This window comes from Brachionichthys hirsutus, chromosome 7, assembly GCF_040956055.1.
Source record: "Brachionichthys hirsutus isolate HB-005 chromosome 7, CSIRO-AGI_Bhir_v1, whole genome shotgun sequence".
Lineage (NCBI taxonomy): Eukaryota > Metazoa > Chordata > Actinopteri > Lophiiformes > Brachionichthyidae > Brachionichthys > Brachionichthys hirsutus.
The window spans coordinates 8,784,772-8,804,437 of NC_090903.1; the positions used below are offsets into that span (position 1 = coordinate 8,784,772).

Sequence of the window (19,666 nt, forward strand, 5' to 3'; positions counted from 1 at the left end):
GAGGTTCCACAGGCTCCATCAGGCATCAAATGCCAAACTCCATGCAAGCAGCCATGCACGCAATCAAATGATGAGCACATTGTGTGCAACGAGCATTGCATGAGTTTGCTTGCAGATGATCCATCATCATCTGTAATAGCAAACCTGACCAACGTTTAAACCTTCATATGTGTGTCAGTGCGTACTTTTCTACAGTAAAAACCCGTCACTGAAGCTTATATGTACAAGTGTACACACATGGATCACTGCATTAAAAATAAAAATAAATCATACGGATAAAAGCTCCACTGCTCATCGTCTTAGTTTCTAATCTCGTGCCTTCAGGCACAGCAGCACATGCCAACCTCTTCGTTCAGGGGCCATTTCCTAAAATATTTGTATGAGCTCAAATCAGCCACTGACGTAACTGTAAAATGTATTAAAACATGCTGTAAGCAGACGGCCCGTGTCACAATCATGCTTTAAAAGGATAAAGGATCCTTAGAGGCTTTAGCGTGCGGACGAAAACAGGAAGAGTTCAATGAATCAGGAGCAGCAAAGATGAAGCAATGCCAACAAAAAGAGCTAAAAGTCAAATTAGTTCATCTATCAAATAATAGATTATCACAAAGATATCAAGAACATTTTGGAACATTTGTAAGAACTCCAAAACTACTGAAAATGTGCCCATTGATTAGCAGAAGTGTCAGAAATATTCTAAGAATATTTTATTCTACATAAAATATAGATTATATTCCGTAACAGAGAGACTATTTTCAGGGTGTACACTGAAAATATAATCAGTGTGAATATTTGCAGCACCTGTCAAGATACCCAAGTCTGCTCTGCCATTTTGGATTATTATTAATAATCTGGAGTGTGGTTTGCCAAGGGCAGAGGTTTGCATCTCGTCCAGGTCCACAGTAAAACTAGGTCAGCCCGTTAATCTCTCCATGTCGAGTCTGCTGTAGGTTAACAACCTTTTCATTTCAAAAACATCTCAGAGTGCAAGCAGAATTTATACAAAAACAAGAATTCCCCCAAAACCATGAAAGATGTGACATTCTACATCTGCAGGGACAATCATTGGCTGAAATGACCCTCAGCAGCTTCGTGTTTATTATAGATAAGACGGTGAAGGAACACATTGGTGCTGATACCTCAAACCAAAACACATAACACTATACAGTTACAATAAATCCAAATGACAACATGCATGTGAAACCAAATCGAAGGATTACTTTTTTGCTCTTTGTTTTTCCCATCCAAGTGTCTATGAAATATGAGAAACTTGATATGCTATTTGCAATTTAAACTGCATCAAACATCGTTGACCAGCGAGGGATCAGATCCTGAGCTGTTGCTTTGCATCCTCTTACACTGCTGCCTCCAAGTGGTGAAAAACAGAGGTGGAAAAAAACGAGCAAAACCTGAAACATCTGGACGTCCTGCATGTAGTTCTCTTTAAAAGCGTCCTTTGCCAAGAAGCTGCGGAATTTGTAGAGGACAAACAGATTTGTTGCATCTTCAAAAGCTCTGGATCTAAATCCAGAAGAATCCTCCCTTACTGAAAGTGTGTTTTTTGTGAATAACCTCTAAACCAATAATGATATCAATGTGAATCCAGTTGCTAAAGCTTTGTTTTCATGAAAGTAATCTAAAAATATAGATATATAGAATAAATGTAGGGCCATTATTTTCGGTGAGACTGAGGTGCTTGGCGGAGGTCTGCGCTCCCCGAATGCTTTTCTAATTTGTCATTCATTGATATTTAGCGAGCAGTCTGCATCTCAACAACAGCTGTTTTATTAACATGAACATATATGTGTGCAGATCAACTGTAGTAGAACTAACTGCATCCCGATGATTCTTTAGAGAAGACCAAGTCAGAAAGTGAGTCAGACATAAATAAATAAATAAACAACAATATTATGACAAGAAATCTACAAATAAATGTTTAGTTTCTTTAAAAAAAAGGTGGTGTTCACCGTGGGATGGGCAATAACCTGTCCAAACAAGGTGTGTGTGTGTGTGTGGGGGGGGTCAGGTAGGTATTTTAGGTGTCACGTGACCTTGCGGCTCGTCCCACGCAGGGAGGGGGTCTGCTGCGCTGTGGGATCCAGCACGTGGGGAAAGTCAGAGACCAAGTTTTGAACCAGCAGCATTCTGACACCAAACTAACATCCGCTCTGCTTCGTGTTTGAACAGTCGCGTAATGTTGGAGCGCGGCGTCTCCGCGTCCTCCTCGCTGCCTCCCGTTCATCCGGCGGAGGCGCGGCGGGACCCGCGTCCGAGGACACGGTGAAGCAGCCTGCCCCTCGTCCGGGACAATGCAGCAGGCTGCGGCAAGGAGACGCTGCCCCCCCCTCCCCTCACAGAGCCACGGACGCTTCGCGAGAGACCAGCCAAAGGTTGGTCACGCCGACCGGAACATCTGCGCGTCGCGCGTTTTCGGATCCACCGGCGCGCGGTGGCGCTGGGAAACATCTACCCTGCCGTGGGGGGGTACACGCGATGCGTAATGAGCGCCGTTAATCTATCGCACCGATTCCATCACTGTTGAGGTGTTGCCTCGTGTTGTGCGGTTATGAATGATGCCTGCGTAAAGTGCTTTGTGTGCCATGTACCCTCTTTAATCAGTAATCCGTTCAGTCCCCCCCCCCCCGATTTGATTTTGAGTCATTGAAAGCATCATGTCTTTATCACGGCGCTCCAGGCGTTAATAGTATGCAGATTTATTCTCTCCCTCTGGTTCAGTAGCGGGGATGAATTGAATTCTCTCCCCTCCCAAATACTGCTGTAGTATTAAACGGACACCACTCACACACAAACAGAGGGGGGGTCGTTTGCTTTCTTTACAAACGGCACAAAGGGTGTCTAAACGGAGCTCTATCACAGTGGCATGGAAATAAAAAAAAAAAGACACCCAGACAAATTAAATTAGCTTTTTTTAAATATTTGCCACCTCGAGTTAATTACTTGTGTCGCTGGATGAACGGCTAAGCCTGCAGCCAGAATTCCGCGTTCAGCGTCTTCCAGAGATGCTGCATGCTTCCACGCTCTGAGGCAGCCATTAAGGCCATTTGTAGTGAGATGATAAACAGGCTGATGTGCATTTCTGCCTGAGCGGTCCGATTTGCCCAACGCTCCAGTGGCTCTTGAATATGTAAAAAGTGCTCAGGGCAAGTGCTCAGGGCCTGACAGTTTGACAGCTACAGAGGAGTAAGCTCTGATAATTGGGCGATATTTACTAACAGAGCCAACAATCGCTCCACGTCGGCTTGGAAACGGTTTCTTTGTAGAAGTTATTCGCGCTCTGTATCTGAGGCCGCGGAGAATATATTCAGAAATGTGTTTAAAATGAACTTCTGTGTCAAAGTCATAATATTTTGTTGTATAAATGTGGTAGGATTCCCACTGCCTGGAAAAAATGGCAGTGAACGCAACACTCCCAAGCAGCTATAATGACAACAGCTAATTAAGCCATCTTTCAACACAGCCGGGTTCTGACTTGCGCGTTCTTTATGCGCAGATCGCTTGGCTGTCGACAAGCTGAGGCCTGCAGCTCTGAATAAAGCTGTGTGCAGCAACAGACTCGTCTATTGAGTTAAAGAGGCCGGGGCGCCGAGGACCGACTGTGTGCCATGTGGAGGCGTTCCCCCGGCGTTGAACATGAGCCTTGTTTACATGAACCCCCTCCCTCATCGGTGTTCTTCATCACTGACCCCCCTCCGCTAGAAGCAGCACTGTCCGCTGCTGTGATTCCGAGAAACGGGGCAAACACGTTTAACGGTTAACGGTGGTTTCCCGTATTTATCCGTTCTCTACACTTTTTAGTAGGGCCGGTTTAAAGGTTATATCTTCACCTACCTTGATGAAGTCCCAAGTTCTCAACAGTTCTCCATTCTGGTTCTTTAATTCTAAACGTTATGAATGCCTATGAAACATCAATACGATTGCTCAGTTCTTCTAGGGTGACCTCATTGCATCACAACACATCATATTTTTAACATCTCAACTTTATTTATTCTTATTCATGAAATCATGAACTCAACTAAGTAGATGTTTGCTCTGTTTTTTTTATTATACAAATGATTTAACACTATTTAAATGGTTGATGCGATTAATTGTCATTTTTCTGGGGCTAAATGGCAGAATCCTTAAACAGCCCGAAACATCTCATCAAATACCAAGCCTAGTTTCATCACGCTTATGATGCACGTACTGAGTCATTATAATCCAGGCAGGAATAGCATTAGTTTGGCATAATGTGGTGCTGATTGTCTTTACTGAAGTGCCTCTCTGATTACAGAATGAAGCTTTAACCTCTGCATGACGCACCCTTACCAACACTAGACCCTAGATGACCAATCACAAAGCTCAGGCTCAAGAATGAAAACCAAATACGCAATTGTCTTCATCTGTATCGTGGCTCTGGTCATCATCGAGAAAGAAAGCAACATCTTATCAAGGTAAGAAAGCTAAAACCACAGAAAATGCTTAATACTCTTGGGAAATTGCAGCTGAAACCGCCCAACTCTTTGTTGAGACACAACCTTACACTTTGCTCATCCTGCCTTTCTGTGAAATATATCAGGGAAGAAGTTACCTCAATAACCTGTTAAAAAGGCAAGATGGAAGAAGTGCCACTCAGCATTGCGAATCTTTGCTGCTGTGTCTAGTTTCTACCTCAGCATCCATACTATGCCAATATTAAGAAATGCGTTAATCTGCAGTTAGATTTGCAGCATGGTGGCGCAGTGGTAAGCGCTGTTCCCTCACAGCAAGAAGGTCACAGGTTTGAATCTGACTTGTGGCTTTTCTGTGAGGAATTTGCATGTTCTCATGTCTGCGTGGGTTCCCTCCGGCTTCCTCCGGCTTCCTCCCTCCACCGAAAACATGCAAAATAGGTGAATTGGTTACGCTAAATTGTCCATAGGTGTGAGTGTGTGCGTAAATGATTATCTACCTGTGTGTGTAGCCCTGCAAAGAACTGGCAGCTTGTCCAGGGAGTATCTCGCCTGTAGACAGCTGGGATAGGCTCCGGCACGACCCGCGACCCGTTAGGAATGAATGCACAGAGTTACGGCCGGCAGTCTAAACTGAAGTATTGGAAGCAGGTGTAGAGATGCTGTTAATTCATCCTCACTCATAGGAGAGAACTTTTATTCTGAAAGAGCCAGGCCAACTGCTTCCCTCTACATTGAAAAAGTCTGTGATCATTAAAGACTCTGCAACTCTACGAACAAATTATTTACACTCTTTCATCTGTGGTCAGTTGGTGTTTATTAATCGATGCTCTGTATCTCGTCAGGGTCTCTAATAAGCTGATCCAGAGACAGACCCCACAGCTGACTCCTCCCACTCCGCTGGATTACAGAAACACAACGCACAATGGCTCCCACACATTCCTCAAAGTACTACTGTCCGAACCCTCTGGTGCGACGGGGAACTACTCGAGTCTCTCTGAAGAGGAGCAAAAGGATGAAGGACCAGAGGACTCGCGGCCATACAGCAACAACGATGGACGCAAGCACATATTACTCGTGGCCACTACACGGACGGGTTCCTCGTTCGTGGGGGAATTCTTTAACCAGCATGGTGGGAACATGTTCTACCTCTTTGAGCCTTTGTGGCACGTCGAGCGCATGCTGACCATGGAAACGGAGGCAAACAACGGGACGGTGATGGCAGAGATCTACCGGGATGTCCTCAAGGGGCTCTTCTTGTGTAATTTCTCTCCTCTGGAGAAGTTCATCTCTCCCCAGCCTCAGAGCCACGTTACCCCGGCTCTTTTTCGTCGAGAGTCTAGTTTGTCGCTCTGTGAAGAACCCGTCTGCACTCCTGTAATCAAAGATGTCTTTGAGAGGTATGGTAAACTCTCCTGACTGACGGTGTTGTTGGTCAAGCAATGCAATGTTGGTTGCATGCAAGTAAAGGACCCAACACTGAACCTGACTGTGTTTTTACCAAATGCCCTTAGGTCCTGGTTAAACTGTATCTTTACCTTCAATCTCATTTCAAAGATAAAGCCTTAGATCAAGTTTATGTGGAGAACTGCCGATTCAGTTTCTTGTGAACTTTGTAGGTCCGATAGCGGTTCCGACTCTCCGAAGGAAATTATCAACTTAATCTGAAACCATGGAGACTTAAAATTAGTCTCACTTTGCAACTCTTTGAAGGCTGTTTAGAATAACTGCTCCACTCTTGTTTTAGGTATCACTGTAAGACCCGTCCCTGTGGGCCCCTGAACCTGACGCTTGCATCTGAATCCTGCCTTTCCAAACGACACCACGCCATTAAGACTGTCCGTGTGAGAAAGCTGGACACGCTGCAGCCTTTGCTGGAGGATCTTCGCCTGGATGTGAGAGTGATCCAGCTGGTCCGAGATCCACGGGCCATTTTAGCATCCCGCATGGTAGCTTTTTCCTCACAGTACCAGACATGGAAGGCCTGGGCTCAGGATGGCCAGGTGCCTGAAGATGATGAGGAGGTGACGAGACTCAAAGGAAACTGTGATCACATTAGGATGTCTGCAGAGGTGGGACTGAGCCGGCCTCGTTGGCTGCGGAACCGCTACATGCTGGTGCGTTACGAGGATATAGCTCGCTATCCCATGGAGAAGGCGGAAGAGATGTACAGGTTCACGGGGATACCGTTTAGCCCTCAAGCGAGGAGGTGGATTCTGAAAAACACACAGACCACTAGAAAAGCTAGCGGGGTTTACTCCACGCAGAAGAATTCGTCGGAGCAGGCAGAGAAATGGAGGTTTAGCATTCCATTTACAATTGCTCAGGTCGTGCAGAGAGTGTGTGGACCCACTATGAAGCTGTTTGGGTACAGATTTGTGAATGATGAGAAGACGCTAACCAATAAGTCCGTCAGCTTGCTTGAGGAGAAACCATTTTATTAGCGATGTCGGAAACGTAGCTGTGAATCTGCAGCACGCTGCACACAATGGGTCAGACCCGGGAGAGACTATTGCTGCACAGACCAAACCTGGGAAGCAAAGTTAAATAAAAGACACACATCCAGTTACGAGCAAAGACTTGGGCCATGCAAAAAGCATTCATACGCACCAGTTATTTGCCTCGTGACGGCGGGGAGCTTCTCCACAAAGTATTTATTTGCAAACTGTTTAAACTGAGAAGCCTGATATTTAAACTTTGTTAAACTCTGCATTGCATTTCAAATGAAAACGGTATGGATGTCAAGCCTGGTTTTTCAGAGCTCATTACCGGTATATAACATTACATTGAGATGTTTTAATGTTTTAGATTTTCAGGGATAAGCAGTTTATTTCTGCTATTGCCTGAATGTGCTAAAATGTATTCTGCCTTTTCATCCTGGTTTATAGATCTGCACTAGACAAGACGGAAAATATTCGTTTCAATGAGCCGCAGCCGACTCAGGTGACGGGAAAGTGCATTGCATTTTGTTACGTCTTCATCTTTATATCAGAAAAAACATTATTCCATGCATTCAACCAAATTCTATTTAAAGACACTCTCTATTAATGTGGTTCAGGAGTCGTTACCATGTATCATCAATGTAGTGGAATAAGTCGTAGAAGCTCTAACAGAAACACTCGAGACACCTACATGTGTGCTCATCCTTAACTTCACCGTTTTACCAAAGTGACCTCTGTGCTGATGATGTCATCAATGGAGATACAAACAGAAATCCGTATTCAAAGATCGCTAGAGATTTTAAAACCTAAATGTATACCTATTAAAAGTTCCTCTTTGTGAGCTGTGTGCATGTTACGTCTATTACATCAGACGCACCTATGATGTAGCTTCACTGCCACTTTAAGCAGGACCCAGGTGCTGCTCTATTGGCTTGATGCTCCATAAAGGCCTTCACTGTTACTCTAGTTCAATGGCAGCATTGTGTCCGTCTTGCAGAAGGCAGCCCTGAAACTGCTGCACCTGGAATCGGATATGCATCAGCTGAGCATTTAGCAGAGCGCTGATCTTACTGTTCTGTTTTTAAGTATAAATATTAACGCATTACAAGTAGTTGTTGCTTGGTTCAACGAGTTACTACTGAATTATTTAAGGAATTCTGTGAAATACCACGTATATCAAAATAATGAGTGTAGGCAGCGTGAAAATGGTGCAGTAAAATGTACCAAAAACTTTATATTTTCACATTTTGTTGCAGAGACAACTCATGGCTAAAGTACAAATTATGTAACACAGGTAAATGTTGAAGTGATTAAAATTATTTTTATTAAATCAGATTATTTTTATGTGAAAATATGCTTCTGCCAGACCTGAGATTTTCTTTTTTTTTTCCCCGAGCATGAATAAAGCTGTAACATCGGAACGTTCCTAAATGCAATGGTAATTTAATTAATTAAGGATTTTGAACAGTATGAAATCCCGTTAAATGACTTGGCCTGTACGAGTTTGTTATAGTGTAAAGTGGTTTTATAAGCTGACCTGAGTGTGTGCCTCATTGTCAAGAGTGAAATAACTTGTTACGCTCCTCTAGCTCTGAAATGCGACAATATATGATTCAAATTTCACAACAAATATTTCTGCCTTTTAAAGCACAGATATGAAGATGGCATGGATTTTCTCTGTTGCTTCTAGCGTCACACCCATATGCATGCTTTTGCGAGGGATCCAAAAAAGGGATGGTAATACAGGGGGGGGGACTCAAACAGGGAGCCCATTCAAGTCTGCATTCTTTCTTTCAATTTCATGCCCCAGCTGAGAGGCGGAGAAAGTACTTTAGAGTTCACAGCTGTTTCTAAAGCTAATTTTACCCTAGATAGAGGCAGAATATTCTCAAAGCAACGTAGCAGCTGTCACTGTCCCGCAAAAAACGGAAACCATGGCCGATGATGATGTTAGCGGATCCCGGGAACATGCAGGAGCACCAACCAGAGGTGCAGCTTTATAACTTATTGTCTTCTTACGCCAGCCAAGAAGCAGCTGACATTCAGTCCGACCACACTGATGTTATTGTGGCCGAACAAAGTGACGATACTGACAGCTGTAGAACAGCTGAGAAAAATAAACCAATAGTTCTATCAAAGTCAAACTCCTGCTCAAATTTCTTCGTCGTGCGTCTCGGCTCATTTGTGACTCATACTCAGAGTGAACATGAGGGCGTAGGAAGAGAGTCGGTGACCATCACTGTAAAAGCATGCAGAAGGAACACCCTTACTTCATGAATAGAGAACCAAATGTCTGACATCAGCGCTGCATTATGCAGACACTATCATCACAGATGTACCGAGTAGTTATATAATCATCAGACGAAGAAATTGAGCCATCAAACTGATGCTCCATATTCAGATTAGAATAACAAAGAGAGAAACTAAAAAGTATGTTTTTCAAAGTTCTGCAGTCCAAAGGAGAGTTTTGTCATAGTTTGATTTCTGTGAGGCTGGCGTGTGTGAAAAGGCACCGGAGGCTAATGAAGGAAAGAAAAACAAAATACTAGAAGAGGACAATAGTGTCTTTGTGGCTGCGGCTGTTGCAAAAAGTCATTAATTTGACCCCTTGCAAGAAATCCCTTCACTCACTTTATGGCATTAAACACAACTAGCCATGCTGTTGTCAAAACACGATTGTACTTCACGGTGAAAAGGTTTGCTGATTCTTTTTTGATATGCTGCAGCTACCTCAACTTTCTGACATATGCAGCGTTTTCTACTGGACAGATAGCTTCACCTGCTGCTTAAAGGATCCAGGAAATGCACAATCCACTGATTTCCCATTGCTAGCCTGACCCGGAGAGCCTTTTCCGGAAAGATTTGTGGCGGCGGTGGCGAGAATTGCTTGAAGCTTATATATAGAGAAACAAAAAGAGGGAATAATTAAAAGTAAATTATGATCGAGAAAAAGACTGAATCCAAAACCCAAAGCAGCGTGGGATCCAGGTCCACCTTTGATGACCCAACTGCACAATCAGGCCCATGGAAGGAGAGGCCAGCTCGGACGGGTGCTTTGGACGGCCAAGAGGAGGATGTATTTCGGCATGGAGCAGGACAGCTGGTGGGATCCGGCACCAGAATAGGCATCAGTACCTGAGAATGGCATCAATGGGTTCAGCAGCCTCCATGTGAACATCACCACAGAGGCCCGGACACTGACAGAAACATCGTCAGACGATGGTAAGAAGAAGGCAGTGTTTTGTGATTTACTTCCAAACAGCTCTACTAAAATGAAATCAAACTAGCATTCAAATGTGAATCGTGTGATTGATTTATTGATTCTGGAAACACGTTTAAGGAAGTCCCTGTGACAGCAGAACGTGTCTCATCGGGGCAGAATGACATCGTCCGTTGCTCGGGGCAACAGCACTTGATCATTACGCAAGCAAGCAGAGCAATATTCATGCACCCTTTAAAGTACAGCTAAAAGAATAAAAAACTTTTGTGATTGGTTTCGATCATGAATGAGCAATTTTTATTCTATTAACTCTCACCATTTTCCTGTTGCAGTGTGTGTGTTTTGCCTGTAGCTTATCCCATCCCATACATCACCCCACCCCACTGCCACCATGGGACACTCTGTTCACTTCAGCACCTTTAAACCACATGCACGCATGCAAATATGCAAGAAGCCTTCGAGGAAGAGGTGGCTGCTAAAGATTTAAGAAGCCTCCAGAAACCAGGGTAAACAGAGCCGAACCTGAGCGGGACGTGCTCCATGTGGGGCTTTACACACAGTCGCCGTGCGGTTGCTGGTTGGTAATACTGAACGTAGGATTTTAATTAATCGCTACACAGATAGAGGCGCGTACTAAGATACAGTAATAAGATATTTATGTAGTAGAGATCATTTGTTTCAACGGTTTAAATGAAAGGTAACTACATTTCAATATATATTTAGCATATACTTTGGGTTCTGCTCTGGGGCCCATCCTGCCCTTGGTGCCACTGTGCTTTATAGGTGTGGTGATCCTCAGGAGGGGGGGGGGGGGGGGATGTGGTGTCTTAAATATGTGGCGTCCCAAGAAGGTGATTTAAATAAAGTCATGGCATTTTTGGATAGAATAATAAAGGCCGGGTTAACCAGAAGTATATTTGGATTACCTATCAATATCAATCAATAATATGTTAGGAAAAAATTATGCAGAAAAAAATATATATGGATTTTTAAAGGATCAGTCCTGACTTGTTTGGTGAGACACATCAATTAATCAGAAAGAGAGAGGGAGAGAGAGAGAGATATCTGACTACTCCCTCCTTCAGCTTTATTATTTAATGCATATCTCACTTTCACCAACAGCTTGCTGAGGGGTTGACTCTGGTGACCAGAAACACATTGAATGACTCTACTTGTGCTGGGAAATGGGAGGGGGAAGGCAGAAAGCTAAGGAAACAGGAAACCCAACCTGATCAACCTTTTCTTGCATCCACCTTTTCTTTCTCTTAAGCACTCCCTCCTGCCCAGCATTGGCTGACGGTCAGTGGTGAAAGGTAAATAAAGGTGTCTTGATTTGGGTGGGCGACTGAAATTTGATATTTCTGTGTATTTTTTAGGGGTGCACCTCATTTTTCTTTGGGGATGATTCAGTTGGTCAGACTCTCTGCTATTCCAGTCCAGCTCTCCACCCGTCAAGCAAACACCCTGGATCCCCACCTTTCCCCAAGCACACTACGCCTCCTCTCACAGGCCGCCCCTCGCTGGAAGGTAAATAAACCCTGCGGTTGGGGTGGAACACTGGGCACCCTCATTTGCCTCTGCTGCTCTCCCTGAAAGAGTCCCTGTGTGCGCCGCTGTGAGGCGGATCCATTCAGGTGGAGGTTTGGCCTGCACAGAATAGATGGGCTCCTCTGTTGAACACCCAGAGAGGAACGGGCCCCCGAAAAACATGGCTTCCAATTGAAACTTGAACTTGATCTTCTCCATTGAAACATATTGCGCCGGTATTGATTAGCTCCCATGGCAACAATAGGCTAAATCACATTATTGATGCATTTTCATTTTAAAAGCCGCTTTATGACTGTCAATGCGCTCCTGTTAAAAGCTGCGTTTGTTCTCCGTGTGTCCGGCAGAGGGCAGTAGAACCCACAGGATGGTTAATGATCGGCTCCTTGTTTGTGACGTCTTTTTAGGTTACGTTATCACCTGTCTGTCTGTCTGTCTGTCTGTCTGTCTGCCTGTCTGCCTGCCTGCCTGCCTGCCTGCATGTCTGTTAACAAAATAACTCAAAAAGTCAAAGGTTGTTGTTGACCAGAAATAAATGATTACATTTCTTTGTGATGATCCAGAACAGATCCTGGATTATGGATCACTTAATTTCCTTCAAAACTTGATTTGTTCCTCAATATCTCAGTTGACTAATGACCAATGTTTATGGAATATCCCTGTGACAGCAGAACGTGTATCATTGGGGCACCACTTTTACATTTGTTGGGATATCAAGGAGAGACTTTCCTTCACCAGTCATGTAGGGGGGGGGGGGGGTCTCAACCTTACCACCAAATTTAATCAGGATCAGATTGCGGATACTGTTGTGATAAAAAATACAAATAAAATAGGGGTACGTATTGCTTTTAGCAGGATTACGGAAAAACTGCTGGATGGATCTTGATGGAAAAAATGTGCATGCTCTTGTCTTGGCCTAATTTATATCCAATCAGATTTTGAGAGCAATTCAGATACCTGCCTGGATAATATATATATATATATATATATATATATATACAAAAATTCATATCTTATAAAATATGCATTCAATTCACAGTCATAAAGGGGTCCGATATGAACTATCATGCTAAATGGCTTCTGGATCTGATCCAGAATTAGGTCAGGAAAACAATACTGTATTACATTTTTACATTGAAAGCTCCATTTATGGATTCAAAAATCAGTTAAAATACACATCAACTCTAAATCACTTTTGGTGATAATCCAGATCACCATGTGGACGGTGCAAATCCAATTATGAGCTGAGCTGCTTGGTGGAGGTCTGCCCTCTCTGAGTGCTTTTCTAGTTTGTTTTGTTTATTTATGCTTATGCAGAAGAAATCTGAATGTGTGTTACTGTGTATGTGTGCGCACTCATGTGTGTACTCTGTGGTGATAATGAAATGCATACTGTAGATGTTTGCTTTAAATGAAAGCATATACCGGTATATGTACCTTTGCATGTGCGTGGGAAGGCCCTCAGGTGGTCACAGGTTCACTGGTAAAAGTTGCGATAGCTTATCTTCCACAATTACAGGACGACTTAACACACATGACCTTTACCTTGCAATCATGGATGGTACAGAGCAATCAGGAGCCGAAGAGCACACAGATAACGATAAGTTCGATTTATCATGGGGCAAAATAACAGAATGTCCAAAAACATCTTGATTTTCAACATCTTGTTTTTGAAGGGCAGGGAGCGTGAAGCAGAAGTAGGACATGAAGCAGAGTTTACTGACAGGATTCCTTCTGTTCATGAGAGGATTCTGACCCGAGCAGTGGGTACCCTCTAGTGGGGAAACACTGTCTACTGTACATCGGCCGCATCCACTGAGGCTCACAGCGGCCTCGCCACGTGCACCCACACAAGTCCTGGACACTGTTGGGCGGGAAGCCCTGGAGGGGAAACTCTTCCACGCACACCTGTGCCATTGTTTGCTCTTCTCTTCCTGTGTGAGGACCCTGTGTTGTCTGAATACAAAGCAGGGTCATCACAGCACCCACCACACCGACACTCTGTGATCCTGACAGCAGACGACACAACGCTCACTACTCTTTATTCGCATCTTCTATGCTGGCGCGAGCTTTCAACTGAAGTGTGCTTGAAACGTTTGTTCTTTTAGTTCTAGTATAAAATGCAGTATTTCTTCTGTGTGGCTTTGTGGGGCTGTGGTGCGGCTCCCGTTATTCAGCGTTTGTCGCTGTGTGGCAAAAAAGCAAAACTCGACACCATAATCTGGAACAATAATTTAGTTCTGAGTTATATTTGCACATTAAAAGGCTTGAATAACTGAATAAACGTTCGTTTGTAGCTTTTATAAGTTGCATTAAAGATGAAAAAAGAGAGCTTTTGTTATCAAGTCCATTTGTTTTTAATTCCATACTTACTAACTACTAACAAGAATAAAGGATCAATTGAAGAAAATAATGTTTCTGTGAATTCATGGATTTTAAATATTCAGCGTTTAGATAGCGTTTTTTTTTTTGCATGTGTTCTATTTTCTTAAAACCTGTACCTGAACACACCAGTGCTTAAAATAATTAAATATTTTATTACCTGTTAGACTAACAGGTAATAAAAGGTAACTGTGTAACTGCGACCAAGAGGAAGGGTCCGTCTGACGTTCCAGACGAGGGGATTAAACTCACTCTGGGAATTGCAGCCTTGTCAGACAATACAGTCCCACTGTTGCTGCCTCCACCGTCCACATTCTGTCCCCATCCCACCTCAGACACAAACACGGCTGCTGTCACCTCGTCCGGACACGATGTGGGAAATGGCTCAGCGTTCAGATTTCATAAAGTCGACTGTTTTCACTTGTCCGAGCCTCTAATGAAGTTGCAACCTAACATAAGAATACAGCAATAGAATTACATGATGGATTTTCCCCCCTTGCAGTATTTCCACAGCAACCCCCCCCCCCCCCCCCTCTCAACATAAAACCCAGTAGACATCACAGCACCCTTATCATGCGTTGACGCCTCCGCACGCCGCTGTCTCTCTCCTCGTCCAGCCTTCTCAACTTGCATGAGCTACGATTAGCAATTTTCTACCATTATGCATCCTCCCTGCATATTTCATGGCCTCCGTTCTTGGAGGGAACATGAGAGGGGAATCCCACCCTGCTCCAACAAAACACAGAGGGCATGTCATGTGGTACAAGTGAAAAAAAATAATGTTGCATTTTTAATCCTCCAAACATTGGATCTTTCATAATTGATGAGCGCAGGGGCAGGTTTGTCCGTCCACTGTCGAGGAAATCAAATGATGTGGAAAGTGTTGGGTCGTTAGGCCGTTAGGGATCGGGTGCGCTTCTGATCCTGAGATCAAGTATGACAAAGCAGCAGTGAGGAGATCCCATGCACTCGCCCAAGTGGAGGAAGCGTTGTCTCACCCCCCAGTGGAGCCTGCTATTGTCCGGTTGGGGTGCCCTGCTGAAAGATGGGGAGGCTCGTCATTGGAGAAGCCTGTTCTGGTTCCCTGTGGGATAATTTAACATGAAATATGTTTTGGGAAATTAAAAAAAGCGCAATAGGCTCGAGGGGAAACGCCTTGCCACGGGAGAGTTGCTGTAATCTTTATCATTATATTATTCAACAATTTTTTTTTTAACCATTTAATCATTTCCAGAAGACTTTCATTTTTTTTTCTTTTTAAGTGACAAACTGCAACAAAAAAAAAAAAAAAAAAAAAAAAGAATAGAAAATTATTCAAGTATGAGGTCAGGCTTCTGGGGAGGAAGTTTGAGAAGTTATCCCATTTTTCATCCTGCTAATTTTTAATTGGAATGTTTTCATCTCCCGGCAGGAGATTAATGAACAATTCTGAGTGGCCGACCATCGGAATGGGCCCAGTTTAAATCCCCTCCATCCTTGTGTCTGCTTGTCACACACACACACACGCACACACAGCCTGCTTTATGGTGTAGCCCCTCTTTGATTCGCCGCTCAATGAAACTTGTGACTGTTTTAATTAAGGGGAAACACACTGACAGTGCAGCACACGGAAATCCGCCCTTCCTTTCGATGCAAGGCTGGCCCCCTTTTGTCAGACTGACCATTCACCTCTCCTTCATTCGTTTTCTTTCCCCCTTCTTTCTTCTTAAGTATTGCATTGAATGAGGCCTGTAGCTAATGACAGGAAAAAACAGATTCAGGTTCCGTCCAGGTGAGCGTTTCACGTGACCAGCTGGGATGGAGCCGTTCACCTCTGTCATGCTGCAGGAATTAACCGATTGTCTGTTTGTCTGATAAATATTGACTTTTGAAAGTGGGAGGGGGAGGGGGGGGGGGGGAATGCAAACCTTTATATGCTTATCCGTAAACCTCTTATGATAGGTTCATGCACTATTTCAACTTTTCACTGATTTGGGCACCTGATGGAGACGATCTGTAATCTCTGGCCATCAACCAGCATCCAACACAGTTGCCAGATGTTTCAGTCACAGGTACAGTTCTCTCTGATATTTTGACAGATGTTTCTCTCAGGTTTGTATATGCTGTTGTGTGACAAGTTCTTTTTTTTTTTCCTCTGGGGATCAATGTCTGTCCTGTTGCCTGTCGCTGATCTGATGTTTATCTGCTGGTGATCAATCACAATGCTGACAGCATGAGGGTTATTGGCACCATCCCTGCTGCCTATGAGTGGCTGTCTGATTGAATACAAAGGACAGGTGATAGTTAATTAGAATGCACGTTTTGATTACATAAGATGTGTTAAATTGTGTTTTAAAATATTTCAAACTATCAAACTAACAAATACTTGGAGATACACTTGAAAGCGTCGCAGCTATTCAAATCAAAACAAAAACATATTGTGAATATCACATTTAATGGATAATATCTAGATGACAAAGGATTTGCTGTAAGATAATAATATTTTATAGCCAAATCTTTGCAATTGCAAACATTTACAGAAAGGTGAAGCTAATATTTGCATAAATGCTAAAATGTTTGGATAACGGATGAGATTCTCCCTCATCCATTTATCGGAGAAAGTGAAAAGTAATTTAATCCTTTACAGGGAATGTTTCCAGTGTCTTCAGCCCAAAATAAAACTCCTGCAGCATCTCCACACAAATGATTGATGACGACTCCTTCCTCGCTCTAAATGGGCCCAAGTCAGGATCTTCATCCTTAATGCAGGTGTCAGTGATCCTCCTCTGCCTCGTCAAGTGATGTTTTTAGCCCGAGGAAATGCTTGACCAGATTCCTGCCTTACCGCGTAGACACGGTGTAATCTCTCAATCCTTGACACAGCAAATAAACACTGCAAGAAAGAGAGCCCGGCAACTTTATCTCTCACTTCCTTCCGCATTGTCTCGCTGACAAGTTTCAGGAGAAGCTCACCGGGGAAAGAAAAGAGGAGACATATTTCTGAGGTAAAAAAAAAACAAAAAAAAGCCCACGGGCCTGTGGCGGGGGGACTGAAGGTTAAGTGCATGCACTGATACTCACAAAAAAAGAACTTAACACCTTCGGATACAATGACACTGCATGCCTTTCCTCTTGGCCTTCCATTTGTTCACATGTCTTCCTTTCAATCAAAAAAGCTGTCATGCCATCATTGTTACAAACGATGAGAAGCAAACGGAGGGATTCAATTCTGAGAATAAAAAAAAATGCAAAAAGTTGTTAGAAAATTTAATGTGATCACTTATGTAAAATATACTGATTCTGATTGAATTATAGAATTTATTATTGGCCCTAGCCATACCACTATGTATTCCGAGAGACTCGTTTTGGCTTTTTTTGAATCCATTGTGTGTCTCATATTGATGGAGCTAAAGCACCTAATTGGAGGTTAATGTCCTTTAACCTGTCTCATAAATTATTCATTCGGATACCTGAACTCCCACTCCTGCAGTTGCCCTCCCCTCATCTTAATTGGACTGGACACCTTTCCCCAGGAGATAACCGTACCATGGGTTCAACTGTTCCCAATTTGGCTGCGTTTTGTCCCAGTAGACGTCTGAGGTCATACCGTATCAGACCAAATAAAAAAGGATGTCATCATCCAGAGACAGGAGAGCACCGCAGACCATCCGCGAACCCGCTCTGAACTTTATCATCTGCCGGTGCTCTGCAGGTTTTAAGTACCAGGAACTAGTGTGCATTTCTCCATTCCTTGACTCAGACCTGAATGGTTTCTAATGTCCCCCCCCGTCCGCCCGTCCCCCCCGTCGTGTAGAAATACACAACTTGAGTTCAAATCTGGAAGGCAGCTCTATCGCACCCAAGAATAAAGGGTCATTCAACTGCGTTACCTCACTGCTTACACCGGACAAAATGCAACTCTATCAGCAACCAGTCGAGGAGAGCAACAAATTAACTTTCATGTCAGACGTAGACGGACCACCCCAGCAAAGGATTCACACACTCCTCCACAGATTTGATTAAATGCGCTATACGTCTTGATCATCACCCAGAGTCATTTTTCTGATGCCGAGCGTCTGTTTCTGCCACACATGTCTGCAACATGTTGGCTCCTGTCCACAATGTGCCTCTTCCTGTTTTACCTTCAAATGTTGCTCAGCTGCTCCTGCATCATAAACAACCTCATCTCATCTCATCTCACTTTGAATGCGCTGAAACTCATTACCTGCCGATGATATTGTTTAAATCGCCGTTGAAAAAGTAAAGCAGAGAAAAGATAGATACAGACGTACCATCTATCAATTTATTACAATGATTTGATGATTTTTTTAAAAATATAATTACTTCACGGTTATTTAAAACCACATATTTTGTTCACAGCATTCCTGATTTATTTTATTAATGACATTCATTTTCAAGATAAGTATTGCGCTCACAGTTCAAATTGTTGCATGCAAGTGTCTCAATAAGAAAAGGCAACCAGATGAGCTTTCTGATGCCCAGGGGGTGTTGTCTGTGCACACTCAAACATAATTGTATTTTAACTTCTGAAGTATATCATTCTTTTTTAAATATTTCCTTAACAAACGGTTCAGAGTGGTGTTGACTAAAAGGAAAGCTGAGCCGTGAAGAGGTGCACAACACAACCCAAGTTTTTATGTACAACAACAGGTAAATAATGTTGTTTACTTCCGCTGCTAAGCAAACACAACAAGGTCCACCGGGACAAAGAATAAAACAGGTTTGATAGAGATGCAACTGATCCCAGGATCAGCAGCGCTAACGGGATGAATAATAATATTATTATAATATGTCATGAAAGTTTCTTTTCATTTATAAATGGTCATAAAAGTAGTTGTTATTGGTAGAATGAAGCCTCCTCTTAACTCTTGAGGAGGCCTTTCTTTCGTCCTCCGCTAAGGGGCAGCAGAGGCCTGCATTTACAAGAGGCGGGCGCATCTCTGAGCACCGACGGTCAAAGTGGGACCTTCAGTCGCTGCAACCAATAAAGCGGCGGCAGCAGCAGCAAGAGAGCAGAGGTCAGTAGACACGCCAACTCACAATCAAAGTACGCGCGCATCCCTTTTCCCTCAATGCACCGTAGAACCTTTTGTTGTTGTTGTTTCGCTTCTTTTTGTTTTTTGTTTTTACAGAAGGAGCAAAAAGGTACGTTTTTAAAGCGCACACCAACCAACCCTCTTCCTCTCGGGCCATGCGCGCGCGCACACACACACACACACACACACCCTTCATTCGGTGAGCTCATTTTCCTCCTTTCAGCCGGCAGGTTGATACGGTGAGAACGAGCTGCTGGGTGGGCCGCTCTGCGGGAGTGGAAGGCCCTCAGTTCAAGGCTATCAAGTGAAGTGTTCTTTGATTAAAAAAAGAAAGAAAAAATACACACACACACACACAAAAAATAAAATAAAAAATGAAATGAGGCAAAAGTTTGGCAATAAGTGCAAAAACGTGGGTCCGGGGCGGTTCTCTGGGTCGGGGCCGTGGGACACGACAAAGCCTAATAAAGAGCGCAGCTCTGCAAAGGGGAGAGGGTGACGATGAGGTGAGCTGCAGGGGCCAGACGGGAGAGATGAAAGTGGGAACTCTCTCCCACAGCTGTCAGCAGCTTTTAATGCAAACTCTGCTACTGA

General features: G+C 43.6%; 1 protein-coding gene across 1 annotated transcript; it reads left to right on the forward strand.

Annotated features, from left to right (window-relative positions):
• Window positions 1–4,371: 4,371 nt before the first annotated feature.
• On the forward strand, window positions 4,372–6,892 carry chst3a (carbohydrate (chondroitin 6) sulfotransferase 3a). The gene is made up of 3 exons (XM_068741484.1): window positions 4,372–4,451; window positions 5,294–5,848; window positions 6,196–6,892. The coding sequence occupies exons 1-3, from the start codon at window positions 4,372–4,374 to the stop codon at window positions 6,890–6,892; spliced, it is 1,332 nt and encodes a 443-aa protein (XP_068597585.1).
• Window positions 6,893–19,666: the final 12,774 nt, after the last annotated feature.